The sequence below is a fragment of the Diabrotica undecimpunctata genome, chromosome 2 (genome assembly GCF_040954645.1).
Source record: "Diabrotica undecimpunctata isolate CICGRU chromosome 2, icDiaUnde3, whole genome shotgun sequence".
In the NCBI taxonomy this organism is placed as follows: Eukaryota; Metazoa; Arthropoda; class Insecta; order Coleoptera; family Chrysomelidae; genus Diabrotica; species Diabrotica undecimpunctata.
The window spans coordinates 162,404,535-162,420,668 of record NC_092804.1 but is presented as its reverse complement, the minus strand read 5'-3'; the positions used below and the strand labels follow the sequence as shown (position 1 = coordinate 162,420,668).

At 32.6% G+C, this 16,134-nt stretch overlaps 1 protein-coding gene across 1 annotated transcript; it reads left to right on the top strand.

Annotated features, from left to right (window-relative positions):
- The first annotated feature begins 3,640 nt into the window (after positions 1 to 3,640).
- On the top strand, positions 3,641 to 14,313 carry LOC140435157 (uncharacterized). The gene is made up of 5 exons (XM_072523908.1): positions 3,641 to 4,353; positions 6,265 to 6,600; positions 7,766 to 7,933; positions 11,878 to 12,334; positions 13,792 to 14,313. The coding sequence occupies exons 1-5, from the start codon at positions 3,768 to 3,770 to the stop codon at positions 14,234 to 14,236; spliced, it is 1,992 nt and encodes a 663-aa protein (XP_072380009.1). The 5' UTR covers positions 3,641 to 3,767; the 3' UTR covers positions 14,237 to 14,313.
- Positions 14,314 to 16,134: the final 1,821 nt, after the last annotated feature.

Genomic DNA, 16,134 nt, shown 5'->3' with positions numbered 1-16,134 from the left:
ATTTACAAGACTATAATCCGACCGATAGTGAGCTATGGATGTGAAACTTGGGTGTTGACACAAAATCTGTAAACCAAATCTAAAGGTACTGAGACGAATACTAAGCTGTATAAATAATAACAACACGTAGCGAATCAGTTACAATTATGAAATATACATTAAGAGCTACCTTTATCTCAGTATGTCCACCTACAGCGTCTTGAATGGTCAAAAATTGTAATCAACCAAAGAGTGAATAAATCTGACGGGTTTTACTCCATTAGCTGAATGTACCATGACTCTACAACTAAGAACATTTTATACGACTTTATTTAAATATCATTCGGATTTACGCACCAACAGCAGAAAAGAACCATGTTTCTGTGAGGAAATAATAGTGTAAGCATTGTGTTATGTAGGTGGTAACTTTTATCGGAAAAGCCACATCGAGAGTCGTAGACAGGAGATGGTTCTAGATAACTGGTCCTTATTAGGAGAACATCGAACAATATCACTAATGAGCCATCTTCTAAAAATATTTTTAAGAATCATCTACAACTGAATTTATCATAAGTTGGTAATCCACATCAGCAATATTGCTTGTCACATTTAAGGTGATACTTGACAAATTTGTCCACTTGCCTAGAAAATTGTAGGAAATTGTTTTATACAGTATCATAATGATAATAATTTGTAATTATTAATATTATTATTGTAATATGTTTTCTATTAAAATTTCCAGTAAATGTTTCTTTTGACAATAATGACTTTCTGCAATTTAAAAATCAAAGACGCACATGTGAGTCACTTGCATATGGATGAAACATTAATGATCTAGTGCTGACGAAGCCTATGAGCGTCACGCGTTAAAAAAGACAAAATTTATCAAAAACTTTATAAATGTATTCTGCCAACAAGAAACCAATTGCAGTTATAACGATTTACAAAAAAAATACTATACATATTAAGCATGCGACGTGTTAAGTGAGAACGCATTCGGAGGAAAAGAGATACATAATGCGCTCGGTCTCTTCGCCTCGTTGGTACCCTCCATACTACAAGTTTACAGAGAGTGACCTTATTTATTAATGGAACTTCTATGATATGTCTATATTGTATGTTATTTTGACGTTTCAATTTTTCCTTCGGAAATTTTTCTCAAAATACAAAATATTTTCTTTTTGTTACTTCTCTAATAATTATATTTTATTTGACTCATTAATATTAAGCATTCAGTCATGTTGAAGCGGCAGTTTTTTCGAACACTTCTATAAATGTTTCGTTCTGTAATTTTATAAGAGGAATATTGGCAGAGATGAAAGCTTTACATTTGCGTTACAGTAAACTGTATAAGAATAAAAGAACAGTAGTTAATCTTATACCTGGAACATACCGACGAAACATTTATTACTTAATTTTTATACTAGAGTTGTCATAATATTTTAAATTATAGTCATTATACTTTTATTCTTCGGATCTTCGGCATTTTAGCATTTTAGTAAGTCATAAATATTTTAATCTGTTGTTTATTTCTTTACAATAGAATAATACCAGCCCCGTTGGGATGGCTGTCAACATCCGGTATTTAGGTACTAAACTGTATAATATAACTTTATATATAACTTATATAACTTTATATTAACTTTCCCGAATATTTTATTTTGGTAAGGAGATTTTGTAGAAACATATCGTATAAAATATATCTCAAATAGTGACTGAGTTGTCAATATGAATAAGTCAGATAAAATAAAATTAGAAGAATTTTGCCTTCAATAATTTTTTTGTTATATGTCGCAATGTAGGAACTCGTTTTTCCGTGAGATAATAATTTATTATTATACTCCGAAGTAAACCTTTCTCAAAATCGCTTAAGTTGGATTTTGGGGCAGATCTCATTCTTTTGTTAGCCGTCGAAAATGATGTAGAAGCACCTTCTTCTATATTTTTCATTTCACGAGAGATCCGTTTTATAGTGGCTATACTTACTCCCGTTGCTAAGGAAGCACGCTCTTGAACTTTTTTAAAATCTTTAACATGCGAATTTTGCATCGCTTCTCTCTGCATAAAAATAATTACAATTGCTATTGTTACGTAAAAATATGAGTCATAGTTTTAACCTGTAAACATGTTTTTATTCACATGTTTATGTTTTAGATTTTACGAGAGGCTTCTATTTACCTGAAGGGGCCTTCCAGAAACGGTTGAGCCGATGTGAAAATACCCGTTTGCCTTTACCGTTATAATTTCGCCGCTAGTCGAGAAGGCTGTCGATGGTTCTAGCGTAACGGCACTGGCATATATTAACAGGACATTTTATTTGGAGGGGACAGTGAAGATCTGAAGACCGCGCCCGCGATTTTTAATTGTCACGTTCGCCTATATAAATTATGTATTGTTCGTTAAATAAATTAATATAAATTATTGTGCTTTTTAATAAATTAAAATAAGAACCTTTGAATAAAGACAGCAGTTAAATAAATATCATCACACTATTACCTCCCTCGTTTGTCCAGACAAGACTTTGCCTTCTAATTTTGAATGAAAATCCATGGTTATAATTTAAAATACTTAACAATAATTATTTAAAAAGTCAAATCTATTGTAATACGATATTTCTTCAACACACAGTAACTTTAAAGATAAGTAAAATAAAAAAAAACTTTGTCGCAGACTATACAAGTACCTTGCACTTCGAAGGGCCAAGAAATAATAAGGACGAATTGTGTTGTGGTCGAATGCGCATCGTGGGTGGAGCCTAATTTCAAATCGGCCAAGTATCACGTTAAATTTAACAAGCTATACATACACAGATGGGCTAGGTACTCGAGAAGCCCTCTTGGCTTTGAACCTGCTGCCACAAAGATGTTTAGATATAAATTAGGAAACACATGCCTGTTTTATAGATGAACAAGCATTTGACAAGGTACGCCATGTTAAGCTGAGAGACATTCTTGAAAGAAAAGACATGGATAATAAAAATGCGAATAATTCTGAATTTATATTGAAATCGGAAGCCTAATATCAAAATGGAGACCGAAACATCTCTAGAAATAGGCAGAGAAGTATGGCAGGGTTGTGTCTTGTCACCATTGCTATTTAATGCCTATAGTGAAAGAATCTGTCGGGAAGCTATGCTAGTAGCAACGAAGAGATTGTAAACAATATTCGATATGTTACACGTTAATATATCTTTTATTCAAATGGAAATAACAACAAAAATAAATAATTATACCAAAAGAATTTTTTTCGTACACCACTGACATTCCGGAAACAAGATCGGCCATTGTTACTAGCTACTTTGGACGTAAGTATTTATTCATAGCACTCAGCACTCAGATCAGATCGTCAGATCACACATACAATCGAGGATGTTACCATCCCATTTTTTTTTTTGAACACATCCCGTTTTTGTTCACTAAAAATATTACATAATTATTGACATTTTGGTATTTTATTTGAGAATCACAGAAAAAGTACATAATATGGCCATTTATATAGCTTGCATGCGCCTTAAATAAAGGTTCATTCTTTGTAAAAATTGGATTTTTTTTATTACTTATAATCGAGTCGTGACATACACATAATCGATTCGTTTGGGTTTGAACACTTCGATGAATCATTGTCATGAGTTGTAGTTGTCATGTCATTATCAATTGTCATATCCAACGTCAACGTCATAATATACTCTGTTCATAGGATAGGATTAAGTTAGATTACAACTTACAATACAGTGTTTGGTAATAAAATTAAATATTATTTTGTAAATATGAGACAATTATAGCTTAAAAATGCATGAAAATATATGCCTACAGTGTAATAAGCCGCCCTCGGGTCCATCTAATAGACTGGTACGGGATTCGTGTGGTCATGAGAAATGTAGGTTCTGCCTCTTAGAGGATGAAAGCCATTGCAAACAATGTTTAGACGGAACAAGCTCGATAAGTCAGTCAGGAGGCCAGTCTCTAAATCAAACTGAGAACCTAAATTGTGATACGAACGGTGATGTATATAGTGAAGTGGTTCTAAATCATACTGGCGTCATTCAAATGAATGGAAATGTCTCTGGTGCTTCGGCTGTAAACGGCGAACTTAAAACTACACCCAAGACTTTAAATAAAATTAAAAGTGCTGAACACAAAACTGCAGTAACTAGTTTCAGTGATAGTACATATAATTCTCTAAAAGTTGAGAACAAGAATATTCTGGGAAATAAGATTAAAAAACCAGATAAAACTCCAAAAAGAAGTTACAATTCACTTATTATTCCTAAACATATTAAGATTATCTCAGACCCTTTATCATATCATTGTACTTTGTGTAACAAGCATTTTACTACTAAGACTCATGTTAAGTACCATACCTATTGTAATGGAGGTAAAATATTGTTTTTATTATTAGTTTAGTTGATTTAACATTTAAATTTTCTGACTTTAAACACCAAGATTGTACTCCAACTAAAATATATGCTCTTTAAAACAAGCTAAAATTATGTTCTTGTAGACCTTAATAAGTTTTAACTTTGGTTATCATTGTCAAAATGTTCTGAGTTCCGAATGTGCCATTTGTTATATATGGTGCAGAAAAGATCAAGTTCGGAGGTCATATTTTGTGTGAGGTTATCCTATTTTAACGATTTTGCATTTTCATAAGGTCTTTGAATATTTCTCTACATTTGAGACCTGTTCATCTGAAATTTGCTTTGTAGAAAATGACACAAACCAGGACTACAAATGACTATAATGTTGTATTTTTGAATAATTAGATAATAATATGAATGTAATTTATTAAAATAATTTATTTTAGATCATTTTTGTGCTCGTGAGAGTACCTATGATCTGTTTTTTAAATTTAAGTTTTGACTTTGGAATTTATTATCTTTTAAAATCATTACTATTGGTATTTATATTGATTTGAAAATATTTCATATTATTTTGTAATAATTTTTGTTCTAATTTCCATATTTTTCATTAATTTTTCATTCCATTTTCTAAAGGTTTTTTTGTACTTTTTTTTAGTTTCCGAAACAAAGTTCATAAAAAAGCCTTATTTTCACTTGCTCGATATTTACCTTAATTTCTTTTGTTATGTTGTAGCAGACAGTAATAAATATACATTAGAATTACAGTGCACAGATTCTAAACATGCCGGTGGGAGATGCCTTCTATGCATTGTATTATAGTTAGAGTATGAGAGAAAAAGTTTTCGAATTAATGAAATAACAAATTTTATATTATTATTTGTTATTTCATTATTTTAAAAACTTTCTCTTATACATTGACTATAATACAGCACATAGATGCCATCTCCCACCGGCACATTTAGAATCTGTGCACTGTATGTATCACAACAAAAATTAATTCAAAATTTTTTTAAAGTAAAACAATAATTTTTTAAAAACCAAATTGACTCTAAAATCTATTAGAGAAATATTTTTTTTCATAACATTTTTACAGCCGTGACAAATGAATTTAGCAATATAATGATCTCTAATCTATTGACATTACATGAAGCTGGGCATATCAAATTTTGGGACCTTGCTACCTATCAGTAGAAAAGTATTGTATACCCTTACGTTATTTTTAAATAGCATATGTTTTGGATTCAGTAATGGAAGATTGAGCTTTCATCTACAGACATATTTCAAACAGATACAAGTTTTGCTTGTATATATTCGTAAAATAGTCTATTAAGTTTCTGGTATTAAAAGATGATTGTTCAAGTCTTTTTTGTAGTTTGTTCTAGTACCTTTTGCTGTTTTTTAACATGATTTCTGATGACAGGGCATACACATCAACAAAAGGGATGGTAAACTTGTTAAAAGATGATTAACTACAAAATACTTCAACTGCTACAACCTACGAAATTTAAGACTAATATAGATTCAACAAATATTTGGTGCCTACCTTATCTAATCAGAATCAATTAATGTTATCCTCACTACCATTATTTTAGTTGTCTTTAGAACATTACGATCATTGAGTGCTAAACACATGTTTCATTTTGTAGTATGTCATTTGTCCTTGTGAATTTATAAGCCTACCTGATATCACTATAAATTTGAGGATATAGTTTTCATTTAGAAAAGGGATGATAATCTGCACAATTTTTTTATTTTTCTACAAATCAATGCTTTTATCTATTTAAATTGTCTTTTATTTATCAATCTGGACTTTAAGAATATTGTTTAGCAGAATTATTAGTAAATGCATGTATGAATGAATTGTGCGATTCAGTGACATTTCTTGTTAATATGTTTTAGGTCTAAATTTTAATGTTTTGTTGCAGCTTCTAAACCATATAAATGTGATGTATGCGGAAAGGAATTCATTTTAAGAGCTCAATTAGATGTCCATTCTTATAAACATAAATCTGCCAAGCCATACTCCTGTACAATATGCAAAAAATCTTTCAGTGTTAGAAGTAAACTCACAAGACATTCAGCAGTACATTCACAAATTAAAAGCCATATATGCTCAATATGTGGAAATGCATACAGGAGTAAGGAATCTCTTAAAATTCATGCCATCATACATAAGGGTGATAAGCCTTTCGAATGTAAAACTTGCAATGCGAAGTTTAATAATCAATCTAATCTGAATAAACACGCAGTGGTGCATACAAGTAAGTTAACTATATAGAATTTTTACTGTGTGAATCAAAATTTTAAAACCATGTTACTAACATCAAATTTAGTAGTTAATGTAGCATAACGTCTGATATACTATATTTGTAGCAAATATGTAAAGGATAAATAGAGCTGCCATCTATATTATTAAGATAATAAGTACCCATTTTTTTGTTTGTATTTATATTTATTTTGTATTTTATATGTTTGTGGAATGTAAAAACTTCTTCCAGAGCGTCCCATTCTGCAATTATCCTTGCGATCTGCTGTTCCCTACTGTGATATCGATATGCAACTTCGATTTACCTTTTGGGAATATTCCATAACTCTCTCCTCTCCATAAATTAAAATAAACACGCAAATGCAACTGTTCCTAACACTAGTCTAGTAAACGGAAATAAAAGCTGGACATTTTTAATTTCTGCTCAACTGGTCCACTATGAAACCTTGTTAGCGAATACTAGCTCAAACGGATATAGGCAGAACTTATTGGTACATTACAGGAAGCATTGGAAAACATATCTGATTGGTATATTAAGAATAAACAGATAGGGTAATGTGAAAGAAGTTGTATAAAAGAAACTCTTAAACTATATTTTTACATATGATATACCTGGATGGGTAAATAGCAGTTCCAGAAGTTGTATATTATTTTGGGTAATATAAAAATATAACCCAAGGGGAGATTATGTTATTGAATGTAAGTTAAAAGAAGAAACCAGGTTAAAAGATGTCCACAATACTACTGGCTTTTCTTTGTTGCCATGCTCTCTCTTCTTGATTTGCACATATTACAAATAAAGTGAAATTGGACTGTCTGTACATTCCTTAGAACAGAATAGTACTGCATACAGTTCTTAATCTTACTAATCTTAATATTCCTAATCTTCTTACAGTGACTTGAATATGTTAAATATTCATTTTTCTTAATGTCATACATTTTTTGAGTTGATGGTGATTTTTTTCAGTACAAGTTATTTTGTCTCAACTTGTCAATTATACTTTAGTCAATTTCCATTCCTCTGCTGGATTGAACATAAGGAAGTAATATAGTATATGGACACAAGAACCTTTTGCATCGAATTTAAAACTCATAACAACGATGCTGTCTATTATCTACTTGTATAATTTATATTTCATACTAATAGAAATAATTTTTAGAGGAAAAAGTTCATATGTGCGATCTTTGTGGAAAAAGATATAAGTTCAAATGGGCCCTATCAGTTCATAAAAATATTCACACCCAAAGCAGGTCTCATGAATGTAATGTTTGTTTTAAGAAATTCAATTTCAAAAAGGATCTTCAAAGACATAATCTTATACATCAGGGTAAGTATACTATTAAATTTACCAAACATATTAATTTACGATTACATTAGTTAGACACCCAACTTCATTAAAATATATTTAGCTAGTTATTACTTAACTACACAAAATGTCTTCAGACTGTCTTCATAAAAGAAAATAAAGTCTGTTATAAACTTCAAAAAATGAGTTCGAAATTGGTAGTTTTCTTTTATAAATACGTTTGGAGACACCCTGAATGTGACTAGATAGGCCTTACACCATGTTGTGTAAATAAAACGACTCCTTCGTAACGGTATGAGCGTTAACAGTGAGCCTTTGTACGATTTTTTACCGTTTTCATAAACATATTTCGTTCGTTAATTTAAAAAACTGGTATCTTTCAAAATATGTACCTACAACTAAAGTAGCATACAGATACATTGCTCTTGATGTTTTGCGGAAAGCTGATGCGGCAGTGATCGGCAATTTTTGTCTGGCCGATTTATTCATGTGCCACTTGAGGCAACAGTTTCTTGTTAAGAAATCTATGATAATTCACAGATCATTCCTATTCATATGTAATCAATCTTTGGATGTCTTCGAAGGTTCATGTATAAAAGCTTTCAATTGTTTAAGTTCCATCTTATTAATTGTGGTTACTTTTCATCTGTTTCACCCAGTCCGATTCATCCTTTTGGCTGTGCATCTTGCTATGCCAACAAAAGGTTCTGAGATACTGCTTGGAAGATAGTGAATGTAGGCTTTCACTAAGGCTTCCCTAAGTATACTCTAACTCTAACTCCTTCGTCGGTTTTGGAGCGGTCTGTAATCATCTGCCATTATGAGATTCGTTTTATTCTACTCCATTTCGTCTTAGTTTGCATTGCTTTTGAAAGACACCAACAGCTTCTTGAGGTGATGAAAATCACTGTCCACACGTCGGCACGGCGACATCATATGACTTCCTGATTTCAAATATGGTCAACAGACGTAAACAGACAAACATGCAGGTAGAGTACAGATAAACCCTACTAAAGTAGAAAATGCTAATGATCTTGTGCTGTAAGATATACTTATTGAGACTTCTTCCCCGGCTTTTCGCTTTTTAAGAGTCGCTGTTCCTCACTCTTCTTCGCCGCTCATTTCTGCCAATCGCGTCTTCGTCATTTAAATCTTTCTCTAAGTCCTTCCATCTTCTCCTCGGTTTTATTCTACCTCTCTTTCCCTCCACTTGTAACAGATCGTCCCGCAAAGTTTTCGTTTCCGCTACCTCCATCTACTTTTCCTGAACCCTCTTTACATGCCACACGTCACGTTGTATACCAACGCAGGCCGCAGACAATGTAGATAGACTTATTGTAAGTAAGATGATTATTACTTAAATAATTGATGATGCTGTTATCCCATACCACTTGGCATTTAATATCATCATCATCGACCTTTCCAGCTCTTTTCATCTCTCTCTGTCTTGTGCGCCTTGCATCCAGTTACTGTTAACACGCTTCAGGCCGTCAGTCCATCTGTTTGGTGGGCGTCCTCTGCTCCCTAGTGCTTCTTCTCTTGGTCTCCACTCGAGAATACGTTTTGTCCATCGGTCTGATAATCTGGTGACGTGTCCTGTCCATTTCCATTTTAGCGACGCGATTTTTTCGATGGCAACTGTTGTTTTTATTCTACGACGTATTTCTTCGTTTGGGATTCGGTCTATCATATAGACACCCATCACCTGGCGCTCCATAGCCCTCTGAGTCACGCGAATCTTGTTCACTACCTGTTTTATGAGTGTTAATGTTTCCGCTTCATAAGTGAGTACAGGTAACAGACATTGGTCAAAGATATTCCTTTTGAGGCATATGGGTAGGTCCGATTTAAATACATAGTTTAATTTATCAAACGCTGCCCATCCTAATTTCATGTCCTAAGTACTTATACGACGTAGTCTGCACAATATCCCTTCCATCAACAAAAATATTTCAATTTAGCACCAGAGTCATTATTTAAGTCTTGCTCATATTAATCTTTGGTCTGACCTCCAAGAAAGCGTGATATAATTTTTCAAACATTACTGTTGCACCATCCATACGATCAGCTATAAGGACGATGTCATATGCAAATCTCAAATGACAGCTTCTCTTCATTTATGTTGATACCATGCTCGTTCAGATGTGCCTTCTCACAAATATGTTCTAAAAGCGTCGTGAATAGCTTTGGAGAGACGGACGTCTCCTTGCCGTACTCCTCGCTATATACGGAATTTATTTGTTTCTTGTTCAGATAGTCTTACGCCAACTGTGATATATTTGATTATGTTAGTGTAGCGATGGTCTATTCTGCATTCTGTCAATGATTTTAACATTTTCTGATGGCTTATGGTATCGAATGCTTTCTCGTAGTCCACGAATGTCAGTGCCAATGGTTTGTTATATTCTGTAGACTTCTTTATCAGGCTCTTTATCACTAGTAAGTGGTCGTTAGTGCTGTATCTCGATCTAAATCCAGCTTGTTCTCTATTTCTACCTGGTTTGATCGCCTCGATTACTACTCCGTCATCGCCAGGGGATTTGTTATTTTTCATTTCTAGAGTGCCGTTTTGATTTCGTGTGGAGTTATTTCCGACATTCATTCTGATCCCTGGTTTGTGATTTTGTGCAGGGGCTTGCCTTTCGTCGGTGCTCTCATATATTTCGGGATGAAAGGATTCGACAAATTCAAGGATTTTGGTTCTATCCGTAGTAATGTTTCCATCTTTGTTTCTTATTTTGTACATATTTGTGTTGCCTATGCTGTTAGTATTTCGCCTCAAAACTTTTCAACTTTTGTTTTCTTGAATTATTTTAGTTATTTCTCTTGTATTGTTTTCTCTTACGTCTTTTCGGATTGACCGGTAACATTTTCGGATTGACCGGTGACCTTTTCGAATAACTTTATTTAATTTCTTCATTGTTGTGTAGTTGGAGCCGCCTTCTTTTACCTATTAGCTTTGGTATTTTGGCTTAGTTTTTCTTAATAGGGCAGCACGGTCGGGAAGCACTCCTTTTCCGTTTCTTTTAGAGCCTTCGTTATGCCGTCATTTGCTTGATCTACATCTTCTATTTCTAGTAGTTGTTTTCTGGGGGAATCCATTTCTTTTTTCGTGTTTTTAGGATCATCTTTGTTCTTTCCAATTTGACATTTAATAATATCTTTGCTCGAATTAATCTGTGGTCAAGGTTCACATGATTGCTCGGTGTTATTCATCTTCTTTGATTCGGGTTAAAGTAGCAACTGATGATGGGAAACAACGCATAGCGATTATAATCCAACTAATTCATTGTTACTAATATTTGCTATTTGCCAATTTTTTTTTGCAATTTTTGCTATTTGCAAATACTGATAACAATGAATTAGTTCTGGATCCATCACTACAATTTAACGTAGTGTACAAATCAAGGTTAATTTCCACCAATTGAAGATACAGCCTTCAGCAGGGAAGGAAGCCACAGGTCTTATTATGTTTTAATTTAATTCCAAAATTAGGAGATGCCTTAAAAGAAAAACCTAGAGGGAAGTACAAAGACTTTTTATTTCATCAGGATTAAGTACCCAGTTACAGGTCTGTAATCGCTCACGCAGACTTCGAATTAGTTGATCATCCACCATATTTTCCACATTTGACGTCTAGCGATTATTTGCTGTTTTTAAAACTTGAGAACACGTGTTGTAAAATATTTTTGGTCAGATAATGAGGCAATATGTGCAGTAAAACCGTAATTTGCACGGTAAATACCATTATATTATTCATGGTGTCAAAGAATTACATCGTTTTAACTACATTTTTTGCATTAGTATATCTATCTGACTGATGATTTTTTTAAATTTTCACTTCTGTTATTGTTTATACTTGTGACATTGTTTGATATTAGAAGACGCGCACATTATAGAAATTGTGAATTTCTAATCGTACAAAGGCTCCTTGGTAATTATCGATTTTTGTTTAAATCGTTCAGAGGGCAAGCAATACAAATGCGGCGTGTGTTCGACAACGTTCCGTCGCCTAGACAACCTCCGACGGCACATGAAGAACACTCATCCAGGTAAGAAGGCCCACGTCATTAAGAATATTATAACGCCACGTTGCAACACTGAGAATACAGCCACAGTAACAACTAAAACAACAACAATCGATAGTAATCGTAATATTAGTAGTAGTAAAAAAGATAGTCAGGTTCCTGTCGATAATCCGAATGCTATAAATGTCATAACTACTGCTTCCGTTGCTTGTTCCTCTATAAAAACCAACAAGAAAGAAACGGAAGCAGTTAAGCCTCTACCTTCTGCTGCTAAATCTGATTCCAGGGCGGGAACAACTGGCGGTACGACATCGACCACAACCAGCGTCATCAACGGCCCGATCAAGCTCGCATTTAAAACGCCAGCTTTTAAGAGCTACTACAATATTAACAGGTAATTTTTTAATTTTCTGACTGTTAGGTTTGTTCCAACACGCAAGTTTTTTTACTATCCAGAAATCGTCACGAAACAGCTTGTTCCGTTTTTATGCTCATGTTCATCATTCGTATCGCTCGAAGCGATAGTGACCTAGAGAATTAAGTTCTAATGCGTATGTTAGCGCGAATACTTGCATTTGTCTGATTACCGAAATGATTGTAATGAACCCGTCATTGGACAATCACAATTTTTGTTAGAACGCACCAAGTGATGATGCTATGAACCATCATCTTTTTGTTGGAATGTATTTTGTTTACTGCGCAGGAACTTGACCATTACGTGACGGTTTTTCGTTGTGTTGGAGCAAACCTATTATCTTACTTTGCTTTAAAATTTACTTATACATGTACATATCGTGATGGGTTTTTGGAATATGTTTTATTGCTTTATTCAGAAAGTTGGGAAGTGCTAAACATTGATTAGTGACACGGTACGGATGTTTTAATAAGTTGTTAACTGTTTCTGGCGCAGTGTAGTAGGTAGGAGATGGATAAAATGGACGTGGAAGTTTCTATAGCAGTACATTTTCTCAGGTAGTAAGATATCAATGCAACTGATGACGATTATCAAGAAACATTTAATCCAACCCGAATTCTAAATTAAATCTTTCAAAACTTCTACAAAATTTATTATAAAATCTTATCACTACAGCTGTTTCGACAGAGTGCCTTTCTCAAGTGATCTATTTTTGGTATACGTTTACACTTTATAGTCTTTAATGAAATAGGTTGACGAGGGGAGAACTGTTTGTCTCAAGTTGGTCATTCAGAATTATATCTGTTTTTTAATTTGTTAATTTCCATAGATTCTAACAAAGATAGCTTAAGGCCTTTATTTTGAATGTGAAGAATTTGAAATTCGTCATGAAAAGAATGATTATGATCTAGAAGGTGAAGTGCGTATGTAGAATCTGTTTTTATATTATTGAAAGCCCTTTTATGTTCTGCTATTCGTTTATTAAAATTTCTACCAGTTTGGCCGATGTAAGTCTTTGGGCAGTCGCTACATTTAAGTTTGTATACACCAATGTGTAAGCTTTTCAAAGTGGTGATTTTACACCACAGGATCAGGGGCCATTCTGTCTCCGGTTTCCATACATAATGTAGCTCCGCCTATTTTTAAAAATTTTAAAGTGTTTGTCCTTGTGTAGTGTAGTGTGATGTTTAATTTTATGTTAAAACATTTTATTCTTGTTAGATAGGCCGCAATTGACGAAATGCCCCTGAAGATGCTCTAGGGAGCGAAAGTACTTGGGCAAGAGTAAATTAATAAAACTTTGCTCGATATCTGCCTTTTATTTGATCGAAGAATGAATTGTTAAAATTTATATATTTGCAGTCACATTTTATTAATTATTTTTGTGATATAATTTCTTGACAAATAATATACGTATATGTTACTTATTTTTTCAGAGATTTCGACCATATTCAACCCGTTCAACTCAAGAGCAACTACAACATGGCCGAGTCCGTAGAAATTTGCCAAAAGATTATGTCGACCGATTCTTCAATCTCCTCCAGAAACATCATCAATAAAGTGGAATCGAAACCTCAAGATATCAGTCACGGCATGGATCCGAATACGGGCCCCATTCATTACGAAACTTCTTTCCAAAATAAGCAGCATGCTATGATTAAAAATATTAAGTTTAAGGTTCCTATAGAGTATACCAATCAGTTTAAGAAAAATAATAAAAGTGAGAAAGCGCCTAAGGACGATAATACTAAACTTACTTTTACTGAGCTTAAACCCGTAGCTATGACTAGCGTTATTGTAAGCAGTACTACTAATTTAAGTGAATCGGATAATTTATATTGGAGAAGAAGGACTTCGCAAAATTTAAGTTTAAAAAAATAAAGACTGGTGGTTTAGAAGACTGTTAATTATTTTTAAATTTTTTTATATTCTTGGTTTCATAAATGTTTCCATTTTTATTACAATTGTTTTTTTTTTATCCAATTACCTCAGCTCCGGTGCATACCTAACATGCGCTTTAAAACATTGACAAATTTTGATCTGAAATGACTTTTGTATTTATGACACAAATTTGATAATTTTCTGGACGAATAGAAGAAAAATCGTTCTGTGGTAAAATATAAATTATGGGTGTCACTCAAAGCTATCCTGTATGCCAGATTCGTTCATTTAAACCGAAAACAACGGTGGGTAAAGTAAAAGAAGGAAATATCTTGACAGTAATAGCAACAGAGAAGGACGTAACTTAACCAAAGATTAGTTTTATAATAAAGTTCTCAAAAATGGAGAAAAGTGAAGAGATCGAGAATAAAGCTTTATATTGTATTCCCTGCATCCCCCTTAGCATTAAATTAACTGTCTGCCTTAGCTAAAAAAAGAGAACTTGCTAATTGGACAAAATTCGATAAAAAAATCATCTAACCACAAACTTTGCTTTAGTTCGTAGAAAGTTTTCGCTTGTTTAGAAGAGGGAGCAGAACTCCAAAAAAAAAAACGAGTGTGGCAGTCCAGTGGGACTGCCGGTAGAAGTTATACTTCTATACACGCGTTCGCCGTTAAAAACTTATATAGGAGTCAATCTGCACAATCATTACATATGTAATGCTATAGGTAAGAGAGAGCAGAAAGAGAAAAAGAATTAGTTATACAGGTATATGGTGCATCGTTTGCTGTATATAAAAATTTGACCTGTAATAGGAGTATAGTAAATGAAGGATTGTATCAATATTTTAATGAAAATATATATTTTTATTTTTATATATGTATAAAAGGAGTTGAATGCAAAAAAAATTTACACATACTCTGCAGTAAAATTCATTGTTTATTTTGTTATTAATATAAAAATTACAATACAATAAATACACTGCAACATAATTCAATATAATAATACAATATAAATTAAAATGTAATATTCATAAGTATTTAAAACTGCCAATATAACTTACTTTATGAAGATAAAAATAAAAAACCAACAACTCTAATTATGTTGTAAATTTTCATTTTATTTTAAAATTTATGTTTTTTGCGTATATTACATATATTTAATAAGATTAACGTGAGGTTTTTAAATATTTCAAAAATAAAAAAGGAAATTCATAATTGGGATTTGAACTCACAACCACCAGCGTATGAACCAAACACGTAAAGGATTTGCCAATTAGACATGACACTAACGGATTTCAAAATGGACAGTTCTCGGTAAAACAGTGATTATTTTGAAATACAAAAGCCTAAAATAATTATAAACGTTTAATTTTAAATAATACAAAACATGTCACATAAATAATAATATTAATACATATTATATTATATATAATATATATATATATATAATATATATATATATATATATATATATATATATATATATATATATATATATATATATATACAGTAAAACCTCCGTTAACCGAAATATTTGGGGGGGAGGCCGTTTCGGATAACAAGAATTTCGGTTAAAAATAAAATTGTTTTTTATAGTATTCTTGGTCAAAGTATTAGTATTAAAAAATACCATGAGGTGATTTCGTAATGTTTTCTAATAAGTAAATATAGAATAAAGTAACAAAATTAAGGAAAATGAACAAGTTTAACATGCTTTTTTAAAGAAATCTTCTATTTTCTTTTGCGTTTTTGTTTGACAACGATGTTTTGCAGCTATATCTCTTCGTCGTTCATTTGCAGAACATGAGTTTTCCTCATTCGATTGTTTGACGAAACGTAAAGCAATCTGAAAAGGACAAAACTTTATGCAAAGACAACAAAAATTAAGAACCTAG

Bases quoted from the DNA above. Each gene is read 5' to 3' on its own strand.
- LOC140435157 (XM_072523908.1), top strand. From the start codon at position 3,768: ATGCATGAAAATATATGCCTACAGTGTAATAAGCCGCCCTCGGGTCCA. The intron at 4,354-6,264 runs GTAAAATATTGT...GTTTTGTTGCAG, and splicing joins CCATACCTATTGTAATGGAG to CTTCTAAACCATATAAATGT. The intron at 7,934-11,877 runs GTAAGTATACTA...TAAATCGTTCAG, and splicing joins ACATAATCTTATACATCAGG to AGGGCAAGCAATACAAATGC.